Source organism: Anser cygnoides, chromosome 7, assembly GCF_040182565.1.
Source record: "Anser cygnoides isolate HZ-2024a breed goose chromosome 7, Taihu_goose_T2T_genome, whole genome shotgun sequence".
Lineage (NCBI taxonomy): Eukaryota > Metazoa > Chordata > Aves > Anseriformes > Anatidae > Anser > Anser cygnoides.
Genome location: NC_089879.1, coordinates 9285860 through 9307761, shown reverse-complemented (window position 1 = coordinate 9307761; position 21902 = coordinate 9285860). Strand labels below are relative to the sequence as shown.

The following is a 21902-nucleotide window of genomic DNA, read 5'->3' as shown; positions in this document are numbered from 1 at the left end:
AAGAGTGTTGTCTAAACAGGCAACACATAGGGAAAGAGGAGGTGTTGCCACCCACACTCTTCAGGTGGGAAGCAAAGGAATACTGAGAGTAAATGATTTGTTTGAGGCAGTATAGATGACTGCAGAAGCCCCTCCAGTCCACCACAGTTCTCTTCCAGCATTTTAAGCGGTTGTTTTCACCTATTCATTCTCGATTTTAAAGGATTGGTTAGTTCCTCTCTACATTTTTTCTCCATATTTTTAGTTGAAGCCACCTAAACTGTCACAGAGAAGCACTTCATGTCTGGTGAGCAAGCCAGAAAATGGGTTTGGAGTTGTGGGAAAGGGTCTACTCCAAGAAATAGAACAACTGGGCCCAAACCCTTCACTGCCTTTGAAACTTTCTACTATGCACAGCAACATACTTTATGCACCTGCTGTGCCCTGAAAGGGTTGGCCATATATCCTTGTGGACAAGGAAAGCAAGGAGGTATAAGCAGGTTAACAACTTTAAGAATCAAAATGTCTCCAAAGCTGCTTTTAAGTTTCTTAAAGCTTCCTAGTGAAAAGACATTTGCACATATAGGAAAAATAAAGGAGTTTCACTCATTTAAACTTTAACCCATCTTCTGAAATTGATAGATGTTGTGAGCAGGTTTGTCCTCCCATGGGGTCTGGCATGAGGACCCCTTTTCCAACAGTGACAGAATGAAAAGGATGGGTGGGATTTCTGCAGTGGGCAAAAATATCCCAGGAACAAAGAGCCAGTGGCATCTCTGTCACTTGTGTCTTACTCTTAAGGTTTATGTGGCACAAAAGGGTATAAGCAGGCATTGTGCTAACACTCTGCACATAGACAGATTTCACTCAGCAGCTTGAGAAGGTCAATTAAGTGTTAAAAAGCACCCAGGATAACAGGTTTAGATTACTAGGTGCCATGCAATGTTTTTTACATATCATGAGCTGTGCACTAGGGCATATCTAAATAAAATGCATAGGAAATAGCATCACGCAAATATGATCTACATTTTTTCTTGATCAAAGAGGCTGAGGGAAAAAAATAATTAAAAAGTAAAAGCCTTATGCAATGAGATTTAAAAGAAAACTTTGGAGGCTGACAAGACGCATCTGGCACAACTTCAAAGTCCATCAAAGTACATATAATCAATGTTTGTCAATAGCAGTTTTGCATCCTTTAATTTATCTTTCATGGATATAAAGCATGATGTTATTAGGATCCAGTCCATACCTTAATTCTGTTTGAGATTTGATGAATCAGGGCTCTATTAAAATTCAGTGCAAATCAGCTTACTCAAGGACACATTACATAAAGTTGTGCATTATCTAACTCCTTTCATCTTGCTGTCTTTCCAACTAGTTAAAGAATCTGGAATCTCTCAAACCTGAATGTGTGGCCACCAACATACTAAATCTCAAACACGTTTTGCTTGTAGGCACCTGCTTAAATTATGCACGTGTGGCATAATTATCATACTTAAATTCTTTGTTTATTTCCTGATGTATGAAAGCTACCTCATGATGCTCAGGCCCCAAAGTGAGCAATCATCAGAAGGAGGGTTCCCTGGCATCCAACTTTTAGCACTTGCCACAGAGTCTGTAATCGAGTGCTCACATCTTACCTTTTTTCACCAGGAAAAATATCGTTCAGGGTGGGAAAGCTTGAGGTCCTCATGATTTCACTGTTTTCTTCCTCATATTCAACATGTGGATGCCCTCTCCCTGTTATATTTACTGTACACTACTCAAGTCCTTCCAACAGGCAATCATATTCTTTTCCTCCTGGTGGTGTGGAATGTGCTCAGCTTTATAAACACGGAGAAAACATATTACCAGGGACTTCCCTGTGAAAGTGGGCTGTGATCTCAAAGCACTATATTTCTGCTGGATTTCATCCTCTTGGCCTTTAAATTATTTGGGAGAAGAGTATATCTTTTCACTTCTCTCTTAACATGTTGCACAAACAAGATCTGATCAGTAAAAAAAACTGATGGCATTTCTGTAATAGGGGGTTGTTTGTTCTTGTATTGTGATTCCCTCAGTTGCCACCATTGTAAATGCTTCAGCTTCTAGACACTGGGGGTTAATTGAGAATTTCAGTTTTTATCAAAAAATGGATCTCAAGTTCTCAAATCTGTGGAAAAATTCTTGAGAACATGAGCCTTGATGTTTGAAACTTAGAAAATAATAAAAAGCATGTTTTCTTGTTTCTAAAAATCTTATAATTTTTAACTGGATCTCACTATATTTTCAGGTGGAGGGGACAGAAACAACTCTGACTCCTACCTATTTAAAATGACAATAACAGAAGAAAAATATTTCTAATACAAGAAAAATTCTTTGTTTTGCCATTAGTTTATACTGTTTCCAGGTTGGATAGTTACTGGTTTGGAACATTTACCAGTAGCCAATGCGGTGATTATCTGGACAGGATGCACTTATTTGATCAGGGCAATCTGTTGAACATTAAACAATATTTGAAGCACAGTTAATTATTTGTGCTGAATTAGCTCACCCTCAAATGATTGTGCCTCGTCTGAAAAAACATAGGCAACAAGAAAAAAGCTAATTTCACAACAAATAGAGCAGTGCAAGGATGGCTAACGGCGCTTTGTCCCTTCAGGTTCTTCCACTGATCCTTTTCCTAGGGAACACACATTTGTGCGTGAGTATGGTTTTATTTCGCTTTACTTGTTGCATACCAGTCCTGTACCTTGCTGAATCCTTCCTGGGCAGCTGGAGAGGGTAAGGAGCAGGGACTGCCCACCTACCTTGTCCCCAGGCAGGGCATGGGGATGGTCCTGGGCTGAACGTGGGCGCTCACAGTGCGGTGCCCCATGCGCTAATGCAGCCACCACAGCTGCCGTGAGGACAGGCTCACAGGTTGAACAGCTCAGGCTCGGGCTGGGAGGTTTTGCAACATCTTTGTTTGAAGGTAAAATTTATCCCAGCCATACATTTCAGATGGCTGAGTGGTCATTGCTCTTAACTCTAGAGGTGTGTTAGCAGCAAAATGTCCAGCAAAGCAAGGCAGAGCCCTGCGTGGGTAGGGCTGGCAGTACTGCCCCAAGTCTCTTCAGCTCATCTTCAGGGAAGAATGAAAGAATGGCTTGTACCAAAGCAAAGTTGCAACTCAGTTTTAAAAATATTTCTTTTGTTTCTCCAAGCACCGCAATCAAGTAGATTTTCTCGTGAAAGACTTCCAGGTACCCTCAAACTCCCGCTTTATAATGCCAATTCCTATGTACGGTGATTTCGTATTTACTGAAATTAATTTCAAAATTTTAGATGTTGACATGTTCAAATTGAGTCCTTTGGGAAAAATATGTAGTGAGGGGCTTTAATAGGTGATGAATCCTTTTGAAGAGCTTGGGGAGTTTATAAGCAGTTATTTTTGCGACACGCTAGGGTTTTTATTAATTAGCGTATAATCGGGACTATCCATCCACTGGCAGCAGTGGATGTGGCATACTTGATCCACCAACACATGACAGCTTATGGGAGGATCAGTTCTAGAGCAGCTCAGTGTCAGTCCTCAGATGTCGTGGGAACCCAGTCTGATATAAATCAGCCCACGATAAATTGGGTTGTTAATTCACACTCAGCGAGGCAGGTGTAGGTGCAGTCTTCGACAATGTGAAGTCTTGCACGGATTTTCCTGAGTAGCTCTAAGTATTAGATTAATTCGTTTGCTTTGACAAGCCTTTTCTGATTCTGGTCTACATATTGCTGTGGAAAATGCAGTGCATGTCTCCCCCAGTCCTGAAAATTCATTAACATTGCTAAAATGCAAAAGCAATTCTGCTGTCACTGAAAAGCAGCACGACAGAATATTCAGCAGGCTAGTTTTTAATAAAACATGTTTTTTCTTCATAATTAATATAACAAGGTTTCTGGCTTAGCACTTGGCATGAATCCCAGAAAAAAAAAAAAAGAAAAAAAAAAAAGAGGGGAATGAGTCTCTGTGACGTGACCATTGCATGACAAACATGTTTTGAGAGGACATTTTGCCTTAATGATTTGTTCCAAAGAAGAATTTACACTGAAATATTTTGAATGAGAAAGTAACAGAGTTTGCACATTGATTGTGGACCTCCCCCCTCCATTCCTGTTTCCATCACTCTTTCCCATACTATCTCTTTTCACCATTCTCAGTTTTATTTAAATATGGTTTTAGGAGTTTTTATAAGTAACACCCCTCTTGTAACACTCCTCTTACTAAGTGTTATTGGTGTAATATAGCAGAAGTCGAATACAGATTTAGACAGTAGCTCATATTAAGTCAGTCAAAATAGGACAGAAAAGAGCTGGGATATTTATGGATCCAGAGGGTTTGGAGGAGGGCTGTAAGGCGACGATGTCCATTTGGTCTTTCATATTCTGAGGAGAAAGTGGTTTCACTGGAATGAATCCAAATTATTTCCATGATGCATGAAAATGCACCATGAATGCAAGTAAAAGCAAAACTTGCTCCTTTACTTTAACATTTAAGATGCAACTGTACAAAAGATTGTCTTCAGATGTGACAGGTCTTCCCAGTTTTTGTTGGGAAGGGCAGGACTTGGAGCAACAGAAGTGGTCATTCACTGAATATTTTGGAACTTTGGAAAATCGATGCCTGCTTCGTAGTGATGGAGGTGTTTTGAAGTCACCAGCCATGTCCAGGCCAATAACTGAGTGCACATAGGAACAGAATGGGAAGGATTAAAGTTAAGATTAAGATTAATTCTAATATATTAATAACTGCAAAGAAAACTTATCAATGCCTATCTCCTAGCTCGCCCACAGCACATGCGAGGCTGTTATCAGCAGCACAGGTCTTTCCATGTCTGCAGTGCTTGGAAAACCATATTTTAGGGTGAAAAGACCCCAGGTGTCTCTCTGACATCTTATGGCGGTGTTTCTACCCATTCATGGATCCGTCCCTGTAGCAAACTCTCATTTCTGCTCCCCTCACCCTCTCCCCATCACTGCACCTCTCCTCTGAGGTCCTTATGCTCCCCTGCGCCACGACCAAACCACTGCAGAGAGGAGCGAGTGCTGACAAACACCTCTCCATTTGCACCCCACTAGGTGCAATGCCCTTCTGCAGCGCTCGCCTAAATTTTCCTGATGCAGCAAAAAGCGAGGAAGCCCTGGGAGCGCCCCCAGCTAATTGTGCACCGCGCGCTCCGGGAGGGACGCGCGCCTCTCTGGCCCCCCAAGGCAATCAGCTTATGCCCTGAAGCGTGCAGGTTGATATCCCCTGGAACTAAAGGGACTTAATGACTTTGCATAAGCTTTAAGTCTAGCAGCATAACCTGCGAGCCTGGCACCGGCTGCCGAAGCGTTTGATAACACGGCGCATGCGTCAGTGCGACATTTCTGGCTCGTGCAGCCCCCTTGGAGCAGATTTTGGAGCTTCCCCTTGCTCTGGCATCCGAGGCTGGCTCTGTTTTCCACCGGGGAGCCCACGCACACCTCGTCCACGAATGAGCAACTTTAAAACCAGCCAGCTGCTAGCAAGCCATCTCCCACAGTGCAAAGATTAACTTGAAAACTTTGATCTCTTGGAAAGCAGGAGCAGGTCGCGCCTGTGTGGGGAACCTGGCTGGTTTCTGCAGCACCTGCGAGGGCCGTGCGGCTGTTCTTGTGCTGGGTCCAGTGGTTACTGTGTCAGGTGCTACCTCAGGAAAGGTTCGCAACCAAATAATCAGGGAAATAAAGACATTGCATGTGAACTTCCCTGGGTGTCCCGGGACTGGTCAATAAGGAGCGTGCCACCTACTCTGAGGCAAACGCTGCAGTTCAGCGGGAGGCAGGAGATGGCTTGCTAGCAGAGAGGTGAAGAACTCAGAGGTTTTGGTGGAATCCTTTAAGGGAACGGTTTCCCAGGCTAAAAATACAACATGTGCTGCATGTGTGCTCCAGATGATAATGTGCCCTGCTTTCATTATGCTTCAGCCATCGCCTTGGCTGAGAAATATAATGTCATTGCTGGAAAAGCCACTTTCCCTTGAAGTTCAAAGACTGTCACTATCCAAGATGGTTGCAGGCAAAAATCTGGCCGATTGTAAGAGCATCAGAACCGTCGATTCCCTCCTCCTTTGGCGAGCAGCCCAGACAAAGGTTCCCACTGAGAGCTGTCAGCAGGATCAAGGGGTTCACGAGGAAAAGGCAGTAGTTGTGCCTGCCCTCGTGGCTCCTTCGTGCCGGATGTCAGTTGTGGATGGAAGTTGATCAAATAGCCGTCCTCGTCCTCCTACGCAGCCCCGTGCCACCGCCTCCTCGGCTGCAAAGCCGTGCTGGCGCAGGGGAAAGGGGCGACGTTTGTGCTGCTGCTGCGGAGGCTGCTCCGTGGCAAGTTGCAGGAGAATTGCCACGATGCAGTGCAATTAAGCGTGCAGGCCGATTCATGCCAAGGTAGCTGAATTTTTGAACTCCTGTAGAGCTTTTGTTGGGAATTATGTGCGTGTACAGGGGCAGGTTTTGTCCCTCTGCTAGTCTGCCACAGCAGCTCAAATAAGTACATTATTTGCTCTGGAATTACTTCTGGTTTGCACACATGTAAATCCACAGCCTAACCCTGGGTTGTCACCTTTGTGCTCCCTGTTTCTCCACCTGCGTTTGTGTTTTAATTATTCATTTTGATTGTAATAAGGGGTAGCAAATGTACCCGAGACACAATCAACAGTTCAACTGCAGAATGCCCTTGGCAGCTGTAAATAATTTCCCTTGAATTTAGGGTCAAATCTTCCTGGCTTTATTCAGAAAGAATTGCCAGAGATTAACTGGACATTTTTGTCAGAGCTGGAGCTGTAGGATTCTGTCCTGAGACCAAGAAAGCTCCTGGTTCTGGCGCTGCTGTTTGAAATCTATTATATTTCAATAGTCTTCCTTTCCTGAGGGGTTGAAATGGAAAAATGGAGAGTATCCTGTATCTGCAGTGTTTAACCTTTGTACAAAGCCCAGTTAGCAAAGTTTGATGGCTCTTTGGAGAAACAAAGATTTGGTGAAGTGCTAATTATTGCAATGATAATGACAACAAAGGTCAGGTGAAATTAGGAGATTTTGAATTTCAGCCATTTTTCCACCATTTTTTTTAGGAACCCTATAAATGTAATCGGCTCCACACTCAGCAACGCGCCAGTACCCACATAAAATGTCTCTCCTGGATCTTGTTTTTGCAGGGTTTCTTTTTTTTTTTTTTACGAGCCTAAAGTCATAAAATTTAAAATTGCTCTCCGCCAGTTCTTCCAGCTTCGTCCCCCGTCCCTGCGGACCCGCCGCGAGCAGGATCCAGCGATTTTATTCCCTCTTGAGAGAACGCACAAAGTATCAGTGTCGGGCTGCAGAAAGGAGACTGTTTGGTGAAACAAGCCCCACAGTCTCGTTTCTTTTCTCTCCCCCCTCCTTCTCCTCCTTTTGTTTGCATCCTGCTCCCGGCTGGGCGCAGTATTGCACCTCGTCGGAAGGACAAGATCCTCCTCTGCTGGCCGTGAGCAATACGGCACGGCGGGCGAGGGGCCCGGCCACATCGCCGTGCTGCCCTGCCTGCCTGCAGCCCCTCCTGGGCCCCCTTCCTGCAGCCCCCTTCCTGCAGACCCTCTGGGATCCCGCATCCCACGTCCCCTTATCACACCCCGCATCTCCTATAGCATCGCCTGCATCCCGCGTCCCACCTCCTGCACCCCACCTCCCTCATCCCATCTCCCGCATCCCGTGTCTCCCATCCCACATCCCACATCCCGCATCCCACGTTTCCATGCCCAGGAGAGGGCAAGCTCCCACAGGAGGGAAGGAGATGGGTGCTTCTCCAGCTTCTGCCACGTAGCGCCATGGAAAGCTTCGTGCAGGGAGCCAAAAGGTTGAATCTGGCCCCGTGCTGGCTTGCGGAGGTGGAAATGAGTCTGAAGCAATGTGGTCTGGTGGACCTCAGGAGGGAGAGGAAAGTCTCCTTGCTGAGAGACCAGGTCGGCCCGGGGCTTTGTACCCCGCAGATCTGCATCAGGCACGTGAGGGGCAAAGGGACAAAATGGTTTCATTTGTTGAAATGGTTTCATTTGGTTTCATTTCATTATCACACCAGGTTAGTGATAAAGATTAGGTCGATCTCCTGGACTTGTAAGGTGGAACTCTCTGTGTTGGGTGCTCCAGGAACATTTGTTCCGAACGACATTTGTGTTGTGGCAGTGGATGGTGGCCTTTATCCAAAACTGGGAACCCAAATCTGGGGCTCGGCCACCCTTGAGTACAGGGCACTGTCTGCTCTGAAGGAAACTTGGACATTTTCCAGGGCACCAGGTCATTGCAGGAGGTTTAGGGTGCCAGCCCTCTTACAAGCAGCTCTGTCCATAGGGGAAGGCTTGGAAGGGTAGCCTGGACAATTAGCATAGCAATGTGCTCAGGCTCACTTCTGTCTTCTGTTCTTGGTATTTGAGTCTTCCCCTTGGACACTGGGAGACTCCCAACTGTGCTCTGCAGCTGGGGGAAACTGAGGCACAGAAGAGCTGGATGCAGCCACCTCCATGCCTCATGCAGCTCATGGTGGCACTCCCTGCCCTTCCCATCCAGAGCAAATGGCTGCCCTGAGCACAGGTAAGGTTTAGCAACCTCCTTGAAGACAAAAGCTTCTGCCCTGAAACCCTCTCCAAGTGCATTAAGCCCAGGGCAGGAAGGGGCAGTGCTCCCTGCCTCCGGCTGCCGGGGGACACTCAGCTGTGAGCACCAGGTGGCAGCCACAGCTGGGGGTTGTTCTGGGTTATTGGGGCAGGTTCTTATTCACGGCTGCTTATTTACTCATTCCTAGCTACAGCCTGGTGTTAGCTGAGAGTGCCTCTCTTCTGTACAGAGTACTTAATATAATGCACAAGTAAGAAGTGTGTTTTTACAATTAATTACATCTGTAGCAAGGTGCATGTAGTAACTGTGTGTCTATACTGTCTTGATTACATGCGTTAAATTGTTTGGAAATGCATTTTCTTCTGACAAATCATGTGAGGGATGCAGCTCCAGATCTCCTCCTTCACACCTGCTGTTAGCGCGTGCTCTCGCCGCAGCCAGGTAGCCCCATCTGTAGCTGTGACTTACAGCAAGGCGGGATGCACGCTGACATCTTCACGTGGGGGATGAGTCCTGATGCGGCGGCGGTACATTTTCTTTCTGCCTCGCTCGCTCTTCAAAGGCTGAGTGTTGTTTTCCTTCTCCTTCTGCTCCCTTTTGTCATTTGCCCTTGATCGCAAGCCAAATAGGAAAGGCTGGAGCCCCGCGTCAGAGGGCGAACGCATGGCATTTCCTCGCAGGAAGCACCAGAAATATTCTCCTCCATCCGAACGCTGTTGATCACCTTCTAGCTCAGAGGGCTGGCTCCCTACACGTGGGCTGCCCTCTGCTCCATCCTGCCCAGCATCTCACGGCCCTTGGCTCCGGCACCTGGCTGTGATGCCATTAGGCAAACACTCAGTGCATGGCCACTTAATACATAAAGGCAATTAACTCGTTTGGGACAGGTTTCTCATAAGCGTGCTGCAACTTGGGCTGGGTGGTCAGAAAAGCTGAAGCTCCCCTGAGGTTGTTGGGAGCAGTGTGGGTTTTTGAGGCATTTTGGTGATCTTTGGAAAGAGCTCTTAAAAATGCGGCCTGGGTGCATCTGAAGTGGGTAATGAGCTTCTCTGGCTGACCAGTGCTGGGGCAAAGAGGAATGTGTCAGAAGTTGTGCTGTAGCCATGCTCCAGGCTGATTTTTCTTTTCAGAAACTGACTCTGCCTTTCTTTATCTGCTGCAGACCTCCTGGTTCTTCCTGGCCGACTTGCTGAATGGTAAGTGGATTTGATTTCTTCCATCGAAGCTCTGCATGCAGGCCTCACTGTTGGCAACCTGGTCCATCAAGATCCTCAGCTAGTGCCTAGCACTGAGTTTTATTAACTTCATGCATGGCTTTGTAATGCCTTAAAATAAGGCCTGAGATCCTGAGAAGGTCTGTTGGACTCTGGACAAGTAACACAGTCAGCACTTCCAGGCCTTCCCACGTGCTCTGTGTTGGTGCAGAAAACATCTCTGCATCGGGTCGCGGCACAATGGGGTACAGAGCAGGGCTGCAGCAATGGTAATGGGGGACACCTGGGGGACACCTGCAGCTTGCTGTGCTGTTCAAAGCCAGGAATCCTCCGCTGCTCCATGGCCTCACGTGCTTGGTGCAGCTTTGGGGACCTGTTGATGGGCTGGGTCTGGCACGTGGGTCTCAGAGTGGAGTGGAGGTCATGGTGCTGAGCTGCAGAGCGCACAGGAGGGTAAGGAAAGAGTCTGGTGCAGTTCAGTGCCAGCTGTGCATGAAAACTGGAGGTCAGATAAAGGATGGATAGCTTTCCCTTGCTGCACACAGCTAACTGTGGGACTTACTCTGGAAGCGGGTTCAGAAAGTGTTTGGTAGCTCCTGTGAGTAAAAAATCATTGAAGGTGATGTAACGTTATGATGCGGGTAAGAGAAATGCTGTGATGAATCTTAGGGAGTGGGAGGGTGGGGTGGGGGCTGCAGATAACTTGTGAGGACTTGTACATGCTCTTGCAGCCTGTTTGATCTATGAGAGGATTGTGGTTTTATTGCTAAGTTTTTTGTGATTTTGTGGGTAAGCCCCATTCTTTTTTTCTTTGAATTTAGTGGCTCTTAGATTTGAGCTTATAAATTATTAAACTAATGATGAGTAAATTAATTTACTAGTAAACTATTAAATTAATTTTCCCACCAAAGAAAAAAAAAGTGTGCCTTTCACTGTGCACTCCTTGTTCAACTACATGCCTCTTCGTTCTGCTGGCGTTTTGGTCCGGCCTGCGAGTCCAGCTGCCCTGTACCCATGCAGCACCGGTTCCTTCCCCAGACCAGTGTTGCTCTCCTCGTAGGACGTGTGTGGCAAACACCTTGCCAGATCAGTGCTTAGCTTCTGCAAGTACTCGGGCTCCTTCAGCAGCCATCAGCAGCCAATGCCCTCCAAGAGGTAGGTGCTGCAGAACTGGGGCTGTAACAGCCCCAAAATTGTTTGAAAGGAGTGAGGGCTTGGCTGTTAGCTGTTCCTATCCCTTCTGCAATTTCTTTCTGAAGCCACAGATGCTCCCAGCCAAAACCCATGTGGAACGGAGGAAATACCGAGAGGTCTGTGCAGAGGTAAATGGGAGACTTATTGTTTTTTGAAATACCATCAGGATTTCAGCCTCATAAAAATAACTTTAGATTATTCACAGACCTGCAGACAAAAAGTATTTAGAAATGTGGCAGGAAAACTCATCCTCCTTAAATTAGGGCAGATCTCAGTCTGTCCCTGGAGGTTCAGAGAGCTTGAAAAAATGCTGGGTACTTTCTGTGTTGGCAATAAGCTTTAACTTTGCACACCACTCATCTCGACAACTGCAGTCCAACAAAGTTACCTTGCCATTCAGGTCACTCGATGGCATCCTAATGCATCACTTTCCGCTCGGAACATTAGTCATGACTTGATCCAGGCAAGGTTTTGAAAACAGTGTGACTGCCGGCATTGGCATATCTGTTCTCCCCGCAAGAGAGAGTCCGTATAAGCTAATGAACAAGAGGATATTGATCAGAAATCCATTACTTGATTGACAGCTCTTGGCAACGTGAAAAAGTGCAGATGAAAGCCTGAGCAGTTTAAAAGATCACCCAGACCTCAAAGCTGATTTGAAGCTTTAAAAGTCAATCTCTGCCTATCAATTATGGGGGGATTTTTTTTGTACTACACAGAGGAAAGTTATTCTTTGAAAATTTGCATGCAGGATGTCTAATTTAATTTCATGTAATAGTCACATTTCAGTGACAAATGTCAGATCACTGCTTTTTTAAGCATGTTAAGGTTTTCCAGCACTTATAAAGAATGAGCACTCTCATTTAATAATATGTTTAAATCAACCAGTGTATCAGGCTGTGTTAATTATGTGCTCAGATTAAAAAAATGCTATTTTTGCTTTACTAAACCTATGGCTTGTTATGAATAATTTAAAAAATGGAATGGAAACACTTCTTAAGTAAGAGATGTGGAAGCCAAATAGTTATTTAGTGTTGAAGCAATGATAAACAGGAAGACATCTTTCAGTTTGATGTACCCAAGTCGGGTTTCTGTTCTTTCTTTTCTGGTGCTCAATAAATGATTGATCCATCGCTAAGGACTGACACTAATGTAACAAAATGAAGTGACACTATCATCATTTCTTAACACCATCCTTACACTGAGTAGTCGGTATGCTTCTGCAACAACTTCCCTATTTGTGCTTTTTGGGAGCACTTGTATTTTTTTTTTTGGCTACCAGCTCAGCAAAGTCCTCTCTCGCCCCTGTAAAGCATGCTGGGCATGTCTGCAGTGTGCTCTGAGCAGCTGTAACTCCCCTGTTCATCCTTCACAACTTTTACCAGGTATGTCTTTTATAGAAAAAAGGCTACCCCATCTCTCTGAATAGTTCCTTAAAGCACCTGTGGAACAAAAGCCAGCGCTCCCTGCTAAGATTTTGAAAATAAACAAGGAAACAAAATCAGGCTCCTTCACAATATTCCCTCCAACTCAAGTCTGCCTGCAAAATCTCCCCTCAGACAAAGTGAGCTCGCAGGTTGCATTTCAGGCAAAACCCTCTTTTTGTTTTCCTTTCTTAACTACATCACATTAAATTTAATTTTGTTCACCGTAGACAATGTCCTTATCTTCCAGCGAGATCCTTCTGTTCCTCAGCACGGCACACACTTCTGCAACACTTGCACACTGTCGAGACTTAGCTCCTGTGGAAATAATGAGCTGAGGAAAAGGAGTCTTGACTTGACATAGCAATAAATGAGGTGAAACTTTCCTCTTTTTTTTTTTTTTTTGGTGAGAAATGAGAGTTGGCTTGTAGGAAGGAAAAAAAAAAAGACGAAAAAAGACGGTTCTATTTTAATATGAAATATAAAACACCCATTGTACAAAAGTGGATTTTTTTTTTTCAGAAGCAAAGAAAGAATAAAGATAAAGGCTGCAAGAGAATGAATGAGGAGAGAAAACTAAGATAATGTAGTTGATAATCAGTTCAAGGCAGAGCATTATCCGTGGGGCCATCAGTCCGGCCCTAGGGGAGAGCTTTTTAAAATCTCTCTGCTCGCAGTTTAGCAGTGCTCATTACCATAGCTCGTCTCTGACACGCTGGCGGGGCTTCTGCATGCCCACGCGATTCAGCTCCCCCAAACACAGGCTGGCGAAGCGCTGGGGGATGCTGGCAAGCATGGGCGCGCTCTGTGGCACGTGTCCCATGGCATGGCGGGGACATTGCGCCCTCAGAGGGGCTCTGTGGGCTCGGAGATCCGCTGCTCTCCCCCTGCCAGCAGCGGAGGTGCTGGGGATCAAAGCAGCGAGACAAAGGAAACCTCTCCTGCTCGCATGGCCTCACGCGCTGCGGGTGGCAGCCACCCATGCCTCGTGTCCGTGCCTGCAGGGTCCCCCGCCACCAAATGGCAAAGCCCCTGTGTCCCACTGCCCCAAGCATCCTGGCAGGAGCCAGCACCTCCAGCTCCCTCTGGCAGCGGTGGCAAGGCCACAGCTGGGGACTGCCACATGCGGGGGTGGCCTTGTAGCAGTTGTAACTCCTCCACGCGTCCATTCCCTTCTCCTCCCCGCAGACGAGGCCGCCGATGACTACGAGTACTACGACGAGCACACGCAGGCCGAGGAGGACCTCTTCCACCAGACACAGACCTCGGAGGACCCCGACTGGTTTGAGGAGTTCTTTGGCTACAGCGACACCCAGCAAGGTGCTCCGGGGTGGGCCGGGGGGTAAGGAAGGGTGAAATCCCAGCCCCGCGCTCACGGAGTGCGGCAGGCCTCGTCTGCCAGCCTGCTGGTGAAACGCCTGCATCAAAGGGATGAGTTAGGAGGATTGTTTGCTGTGTTCTCCTTTGTGTTTCTCTTGTAAGGAGCCTGTGTTTTATCTCTGGGTTTCACAGAATGGATTCTGATCAGGCAGAACATTTCTGATTGCTACTACAAAAAAGCACAGGCTTATTTGTCTGTAGACACTGTAAGACGTAATTGCTGTTTTCATGGGATATATGTTCTGTATTTATGCTGGGAACCAAATGTAGAGCAGGTTTCCTTTTATTTTTTTTTCTTATTTCTATTTTGCCAAACTTCAGGAGAGCAGGAAAGGGTCCTCTGGACTGCTTAGGGAACACACGAGGAGAGGCGGGAGGCTGCCTGCCATGTCCCTGCTCATCCCCTGGTGCAAGGGAAGCAGAGCTGCCACGAGGCTGGCCCTGCTCACCCCAACACTGGCTGCTTCAGCACGGTGGTATTTATACCCCAGGGGTATTACATAGCATAACAGTGATGGACAGCTTTTCCAGGGGAGTTTCAGTGCCATGCTGCAGCCAGGGCAATGCCAGATCCAGCCACCACTGCACTAAGCACATGGAGGCAGATGCCCAGGGCCAGCTCTGGTTCTGAACACATCTGCTTCTTTCACTGCTGTAGAGGCAAATCTGCTCCATCACAGGCTTGTAAAGGGAGTTGGAGAGCTCCAGACCCAAAGCCACGAGCTCTTAGACCTTACAGTAAGCTCTGCAGCAATTTGTAGCTGCTCCTGTGGCTGCTGAACCATGGTGTGTGTTACACTGGATGCTGTGCCCAGCCTTCTGCACCATTAAAATAAAGGGGGGGCGGGGGGCAGGAAGAACAAGTGAGGAGGTAGAGAAGCTAAAAGGCAAACTAAAAGCCCTCCATTCTTACCCTAGCTGACCCTTGCTCTTCTGATCCCTGCAAGAACAATGGGTGGTGTGAGAAGAGAGGAAGCAGCTTCAGATGCGTGTGCCCCAAGCCGTACACTGGGACTACCTGCGAGAAAGGTAATCGCTCCTTGCTGGCCGACGCTCCTTCTTCCACAGCTGATGTTACTGCCATGGCTCTGCCAATAGAAGCAAGCACTGAGGCTTTACAAACCCACTGTTCACTGAGGTGAGGGTTTTAGCAGCCCGGTGCAGTCACGTCAATATGTCTTGTACTTAGCTCGTGGTCCGAACCCAAGTCTGTCTAAAGCAGTTATCAGTAACAATCTTCTGGTGTGCAGAAAGTGTACCTCTGTCCCCTCCCACCCAACGTGGACACTGGTGAGCTGTTCGTTGGTCTTGCAGCCTTTTTGCTGTAGATGCTTGAACAAGAAGGAAAATCCCAAGCCACACTGCTATGTGGTATGGTGTGACAGCCGGGTGACCAGCTCCTGGGGAGTCAGGAGAAAGCATGGCTTCCCACCGCCCTGTGGGGGCACAGCTCTGTGCGTGCACAAATGCTGGTGAAGCAAAGCGTTTACCTGTTTACCTGTTTCCCACAGTGAAGGACATGTGTCTGGAGAAGAGCTGCGTCAGAGGAGACTGCCTTGTTACGCTAACCCCACCTTACTCTCAGTGCAGCTGCAGTCATCCCTACAAGTTACCGGACTGCCACCGCGGTGAGCACAGCCCCAGCAGAAGGGGCTCCCACTTTGTGGGGTGCTGTGTGGGTGGTGGTGGGACTGGGTGGCAATTCAGTCCTGCTCTGGCCGAGATGGCTGCAGGTCCCAGCCGTGGGGATGGGATGGTTCTCACCACATGTACAGCGTGGTGGTTCAGTTGATAAGAATTTCAATTTGAGGCTAAACGGGGGCTTTCCTGGATTTCCATGGGGTGTGTGAGCGGCTGTGGAGCATCCAGGAGAGTTGCAAGGCCTTCTCTGTTTTCCACCTTGACAGCATCTTCACAATGCAGGCCAAACCCATGCAAGAATGGAGGAACCTGCATACGGCACAAAATCAGATCAAAGTTCACCTGCAAGTGCCCTGAGCCATTCAGAGGGAGGTTCTGTGAGATCGGTACGTCACGGCCCCCAGGGAGGCTGGGGCTAACCCTCCTCAGGCTGCCTTCGCCCTGCAGCCGGGCCGACCAAGGCCTTCCCCACCAAGAGCCCGACCACCGGCCTCCTTGGGGAGGGTGTCAGGGGAAGAAGCTGAGCACTGCGGCCTCCATCAGCCAAGGGGATCAAAACTGTTCCCATACCGATGTTTTCTGAGCTGTGCTTCAGCAGGCTCCTACTGGTAGAGCATGAGTGAGCACGTTCTCCAGGGGTTGTATGTGACCCGTAGGGAAGGAACATTGGGTTTTCCTTAAACACCAGAAAGATGATGTAGGGAAGGTTCACAGCCGGTTGTCTGTGCCTCCCCAGGCTGGGGACAGCTGTTGATACATGGTTGGGTGGTCCTTACCATGCAATGAGGTTTCAGGTGTTTGAAGTCAATCAGGCTTCAAGTTGGACAGATGCTGGGACACAACTCTTGTTTCTGGCCTGTCTAGGCCAAGAGATATCACTATGTGATCCCATGGGTCCTTCTGATCCCTCATCAAATTAATGTAAGGCAAGGAAGGGAAGGAAGAGGAGCCACTTCAGGCAAGGAGCAACTTTTTATAAAGACTTTTTCATATCAACATTGTCTTCTTACAGGATTGGATGACTGTTATGAAGAGGACTCCCTTGGGTACAGAGGAAGAGTGAACCAAGCAGAGAATGGCAAGACCTGCCTGCACTGGAATTCCCATTTGCTCCTGGACCTCCCTGTTAATGCATTTATGGAGGATGCCGACTCTTATGGAATCGGTGAACATAACTTCTGCAGGTAATATTTTGAAGAAGCAGCTGTAGAGGTCAGTATCAAAGAGATCACTGAGTACAAACTGCTCCCAGGAATTTGGCAAACTGAGGGTGTTAAAATCCCGCATATTTCAAGACAGTGTCTGTCTATAAAATACGAGGATGTTAGGGCTGCATTCCCTAAGTCACTGCACTGAAGTGAGGCTTCCAGAAGTAGCCCTCAATTTCCCTTGTTTTTTTTTTTTTTTTTTTGATTAAGATAGGTAAGGGGACAGTAAAATGGCAGAAGCGGCACTTCCTTATCTTAGGTATCTTTGTCAAATCTTATGAAAGAGTATCTCTCAAAGACCGGCTCTTTTATGGGAGCATGAGGCATCCTTAAGCATCCTTAGCTCCTTTGCAGTTTCATGGAGATTTCCCCGCTCTGGCTGATGCTCAACTGTTCCCTTCAGGAATCCTGATGAGGATCAAAAACCCTGGTGCTACATCAGAAAAAACAACAAAGTGGAGTGGGACTTCTGTGACGTTTCACCCTGCTCAGGAACAGGTAGAGTAATGAATTAGAAGTGAGCTGTTTGGCAGTGTGTAGGTGTCTGGATGAGCAGGTCACCACCCGTTGCTTAACTCCTCCTGTCTGATATTATCTCTGCATTACCCATCTGCTGCCTCTTCCAACACAGCTCAGGAGAGCCAATGGCCAACAGACAGCCTAGCAGACCCAAGCGGAACAAATTCAATATTCAAAACATGTGGACAACCAGAAGGTCAGAGGGCACTCAAGAGGATCTATGCTGGAGTTAAAACTACAGCTGGCAAACATCCCTGGATGGTGTCTCTGCAGAGAAAGACTTCAAGAAGAAGCACACATTTCTGTGGTGGAGTGCTAATTAAATCGTGCTGGGTTCTTACTGCTGGACACTGCCTTACGTAGGTGCATGTCCTGTGCTTAGGGTAGATAAACATAAAAAAAAACCAGGGTGGCAGTTAAAGACAGCTTCACATTCAAATGATTTACAATCCAAATTATTCTGGGAATCAAATTGAGAGGAAAACATACCAAAAAAAAAAAAAAAGAATATGCACATGAAAATGTGTAAGTGTATATGAAAAAAATGGTGCTTGCTGGAATTAGAAATTAAACTTACACCTCACTCGTCTAAAATGAGCTAAAATAAGTGTGTGAGAGGAAAACAGGAGGACTATAAGGAGGTTTTTACAGTATTTGAAAGAAAAGACCCATGAAAATCTCAGGGATTATTGGGATACCATGATCAACCTGACAAATTGCATCATAGTTAAGATCTTTAGAAGAGCACAAACGTGCTTTTTGTTTCCAATTGTTTATGTGCCAGCTAGCTCAGAAAATGACATTTCCTTGAGCATTCTTTTTTGTTTGTTTGTTTTTTTTTGAAGAGGTTGGAAGCCACTACCCTTGGAAATTGGTAAATTACACTCTAGAGACCATTCCAGCACAGATGATTTTAAGTGTGCTTAGTGGCGAAGGATTATAATCCCATGGCTCTGTGAGTTAGCACTCAACATCACAGCCATGGTAATAGACTATTTGTACACTGCTAGTCTGCCCCAAAATAAAAAGAATCAAAATAATAAATTAAAAAACAATAATAAAATTAAAAAGCATGTTCATACAGCTTTAACTCATTTTGTTTAATGACTGCAACAAGTTAAGAGCACATGTATTGTCCAACGCTAGAGTTTTCCTGACCAAGCCCAGTTATAACAATCTTAGGAAATCTTCTGGTCATGCTCTACAACAGGAAGCAGTGTCTTGACTTCCAGATACTAAAGCTGCAGGTTTTCGCCATTGATATACAAGGTCTGTAATGTCTGCACCACCACAACAGATAATGTTGTTTACTTTACTCTTTTTGCAGAGAGCCAGCAGAAAATCTCCAAGTGGTTCTTGGAAAGCAAGACCTCAAGAAGAGGGAACATCAAGAGCAAATATTTGATGTGGAGAAGATCATCGTACATCACAAATACACAGAGAAGGGTGGTGTCCCACACAACGATATTGGTAAAACCCTTTTTATTAAATGTATCTCAGCTCTAAAATCAGTTGCCTGAAGTGCCTCTCCACAACTGAAGTCAGTATAAAATTCCACTCCTAGAATGTATTCTGCAAATTATTAGGTCAAATTATGGTTTATACCCATGTGAATCTTTGGGATGTGAATCGTGTTGGGCAGGGAGAAACCACTGTATGTGGGGACTAAAAAAAAAAAAATAGGGACAGGTCCAGCACATAGTGTGAACGATATGTCAGTGCAAGCCCCTGTCCCATGGAGTTGTGGCACAGACTGATAATGATGGCTAGGGATTAAAATCAAAATACAAGTTACAAATACTTTTATCTTGTCTCCAGCATTACTCAAGTTGAAGCCAGTTGATGGTCACTGTGCCGTGGAAACAAAGTATGTGAAAACAGTGTGTCTGCCTAACTTCTACTTTCCCGTTGGGACTGACTGCTTCATTTCAGGATGGGGCGCAACAGAGACAGGTACGTGAGCCCATGAGGGCTGGCTGTGTTTTTTCAGAGAGCTCTGAAAAAATCCCCCCTCCCCAATTTTTTTTTTTTTTGGTTTGGTTTGGTTTTCTGCTTGCCAGATGACACACCATATCATGGTTTCATCTGGAGCCAGCTATAGAAGTAAGAAGGTATCGAGAGAGACTATTGTACGCTTTGTGAGTTTCAAGACAGGACTAAGACAGGCTGGAACTTTCACATGGTTTTCCAGCCCATTGGGTCAGATAAAGCTTTTCAGAAGCAGCATCTGGATCTTCAGATGTGCTGGAAAATAATATAAAAAACCCACCAAGGCTTTTCAAGTTGAACTAGCTCTATCCAAAATCTTTCTTGCCCATGGTAAATCCTGAGGGGAGAAATTACTATGCTTAAATAAAAGATAATGGCAATTTTCTGAAAAATGCATTTTCTCATGTTCTGATTGATGTGTTGCTGTAAAGCAGCAGAAGGAAGATGTGTCACTGAGGCTGCAGTAGGTGTCCTAGTGCTTTGTGACTGATACAGTCTGATATGATACACAGGACCAAATTCTCCCTTCTGATGTAACTCTCATTGAAGTCCACAAGAGACAAGCACATATATTTGATCAGAATGCACCAACAGAATTTAATGGACATTTTTTAAAAGTTCCAAATAGAAAGTCTCTCTTAAGAAGTGAATGGGGAATTTTATTATTATTTTCTTTTTCCTACAAAGAATATCAAGTATCCTGTATGTGTTCAAACTAGATGGCTCCTTCTTTGAGCAGAGCTATTATTAGCATTTCAGGAAATCACTGCAGAAATAGAATATTTCCTGAATCTCAGGCAGAACCTAAGTTATAAACCACCTTTAATTATCTACAGATGTAGTGCTTTGAAACTCTGGCTATTGCCTTTAGATGTCAAGTTATGTCTTTAGATTCCATGTAATTAATCATTGCCTTTAAATATTGCATGATTTTCAGTTTTCATCTGTTTCATTAGCCTATGTGTTACAACATCTAATGGCACTAGTCTGAGAAGTGCTGAGCAGCTCTAAGTCCCGTTGGGACCAGTGGGAGCTGCAGACCACCAGCACCTTTGAAAAGCAGGATACCCCTGACAGGTGTAGAGCTGATCTGAGCCAAATGCTGAATACCTGACTTTGCTTTTGTTCAGGCAACAGCTCAGTGTCCTGAGTGAAGCCTACAGGCTCAAACTCTAACCCTTATCAATGCAGACATGCTTCTTTTCTTCCCAGGCTAGACCATGCACCCCTCCCTGCTCTTACCCTTTCCCATACAAACGGCAAGCAAGCTCCTATTTTGAACAAAGTCAACATGTAACAGGACTGGGAGGAAGGTGACTCTCTTTTTTTTTGGTCTACATCCTGCAGATGATATATCCCACCAGCTGCTAGATGCCAATGTCAAGCTGATTTCACAGAAGCAATGCAATGCACCCAGAGCATATGATCAGCTACTGGATGAAAGTATGTTTTGTGCAGGAAATCTTCAGAGACCCAGAGCTGATTCTTGTCAGGTCTGTTGCTTTTTCTGTATTTGAACACTAATTTTTCGTGTAAATAGGCTGTGCAGAGTAATAGCTTTGGCAGGGTGCTGCATATGTATCTGTTTCTCCCATCAGTGTATTATTTCAACAGCCATCATCTTTCTACAGTACAGTTTGAGACGTATGCCCCTAGAGCTAATGTCTTCACTGTCAGCCACAGGCAGATCTATGGGGTCTAGAGACTAGCCTGGGAAGTTTGGCTTCTGAGGCATTTTGTCTTAATAACTTGAAAACTTGTCTTTTTTTTCTTTCAATTCTATTACAGCCACTACCACAAGGAACAGTTCTAATCTGATCTTCACTATCAGAGCTAATACTTACAGAGCAAGTCAGCTAGTGCAAACGTGAAGCCAGTTCATATTTATACTGTTGTAAATCTGGGGAGGAGTTTGAACAATGGTTCCTGGGCTGAAAACTACCACTGCAAGGATAGTTAGCAAGAGAAATCACCCGTAACACTGAAAACTATCAACCAGTTCAGAATAATTATTTTTGTTATTGTTATCTGAGGGGATCGGTGGTAGGGGGATGGTGTGGGGAAGATCAAGTGGTTTCTTTTATGCTAAGTATCACATCTTTGTCTTTCTGAGTTCAGACTCTGACTGCCTGATACTTTCATGCCTGGGAAATTTCATTTGACTTTGTCAGATATACATCACAGACTTAAACAGAAATTTACGTCCACAAAAGTCTAGTGTTGTATGACCTGTTTCCAGAACTGTAAGTCTACTCAGGAACTGAGCAGCACCTGCTGATACATCTGCTAGGAAAAAAAAAACCACCATCATTCCAATTTCAAGGTCTTTTGATGAGAGAAGGGAATTCTTATATTGGTCAATGTTTTGCTTCACATTTTGAACTAATTTTGTATGCTTTTTCGTATTTTCTCTTATTAGGGAGACTCTGGAGGCCCGCTAACTTGTGTAGAAAACGGCTCCTACTATGTATATGGCCTTGTGAGCTGGGGTGATCAGTGCGGGTTAAAAAACAAGCCAGGAGTTTATACCCAGGTGACAACATTTCTCAGTTGGATTAAATCCAAAACTCGGTCAGAGTCAAGATCACTTCAGTAGGAGACAGCTCTGGAATGGCAAAAGGTATTAAATCCTGTTGAAAAAAAAATGTATCTAAATCTATTGGATTATTCTTGAGTTTTTGCAAGGTTTGCGAATAGAACTATATTTTTTTTGTCCAATGATTCTGTAACCATAT

General features: G+C 45.6%; 1 protein-coding gene across 1 annotated transcript; it reads left to right on the top strand.

Annotated features, from left to right (window-relative positions):
• Positions 1-2525: 2525 nt before the first annotated feature.
• Positions 2526-21770, top strand: HABP2 (hyaluronan binding protein 2). Its single transcript, XM_048060508.2, has 13 exons — positions 2526-2662; positions 9761-9794; positions 13619-13750; positions 14729-14839; positions 15322-15438; positions 15718-15837; positions 16464-16635; positions 17063-17157; positions 17291-17537; positions 18506-18648; positions 18997-19131; positions 20515-20660; positions 21587-21770. The coding sequence occupies exons 1-13, from the start codon at positions 2594-2596 to the stop codon at positions 21761-21763; spliced, it is 1698 nt and encodes a 565-aa protein (XP_047916465.2). The 5' UTR covers positions 2526-2593; the 3' UTR covers positions 21764-21770.
• Positions 21771-21902: the final 132 nt, after the last annotated feature.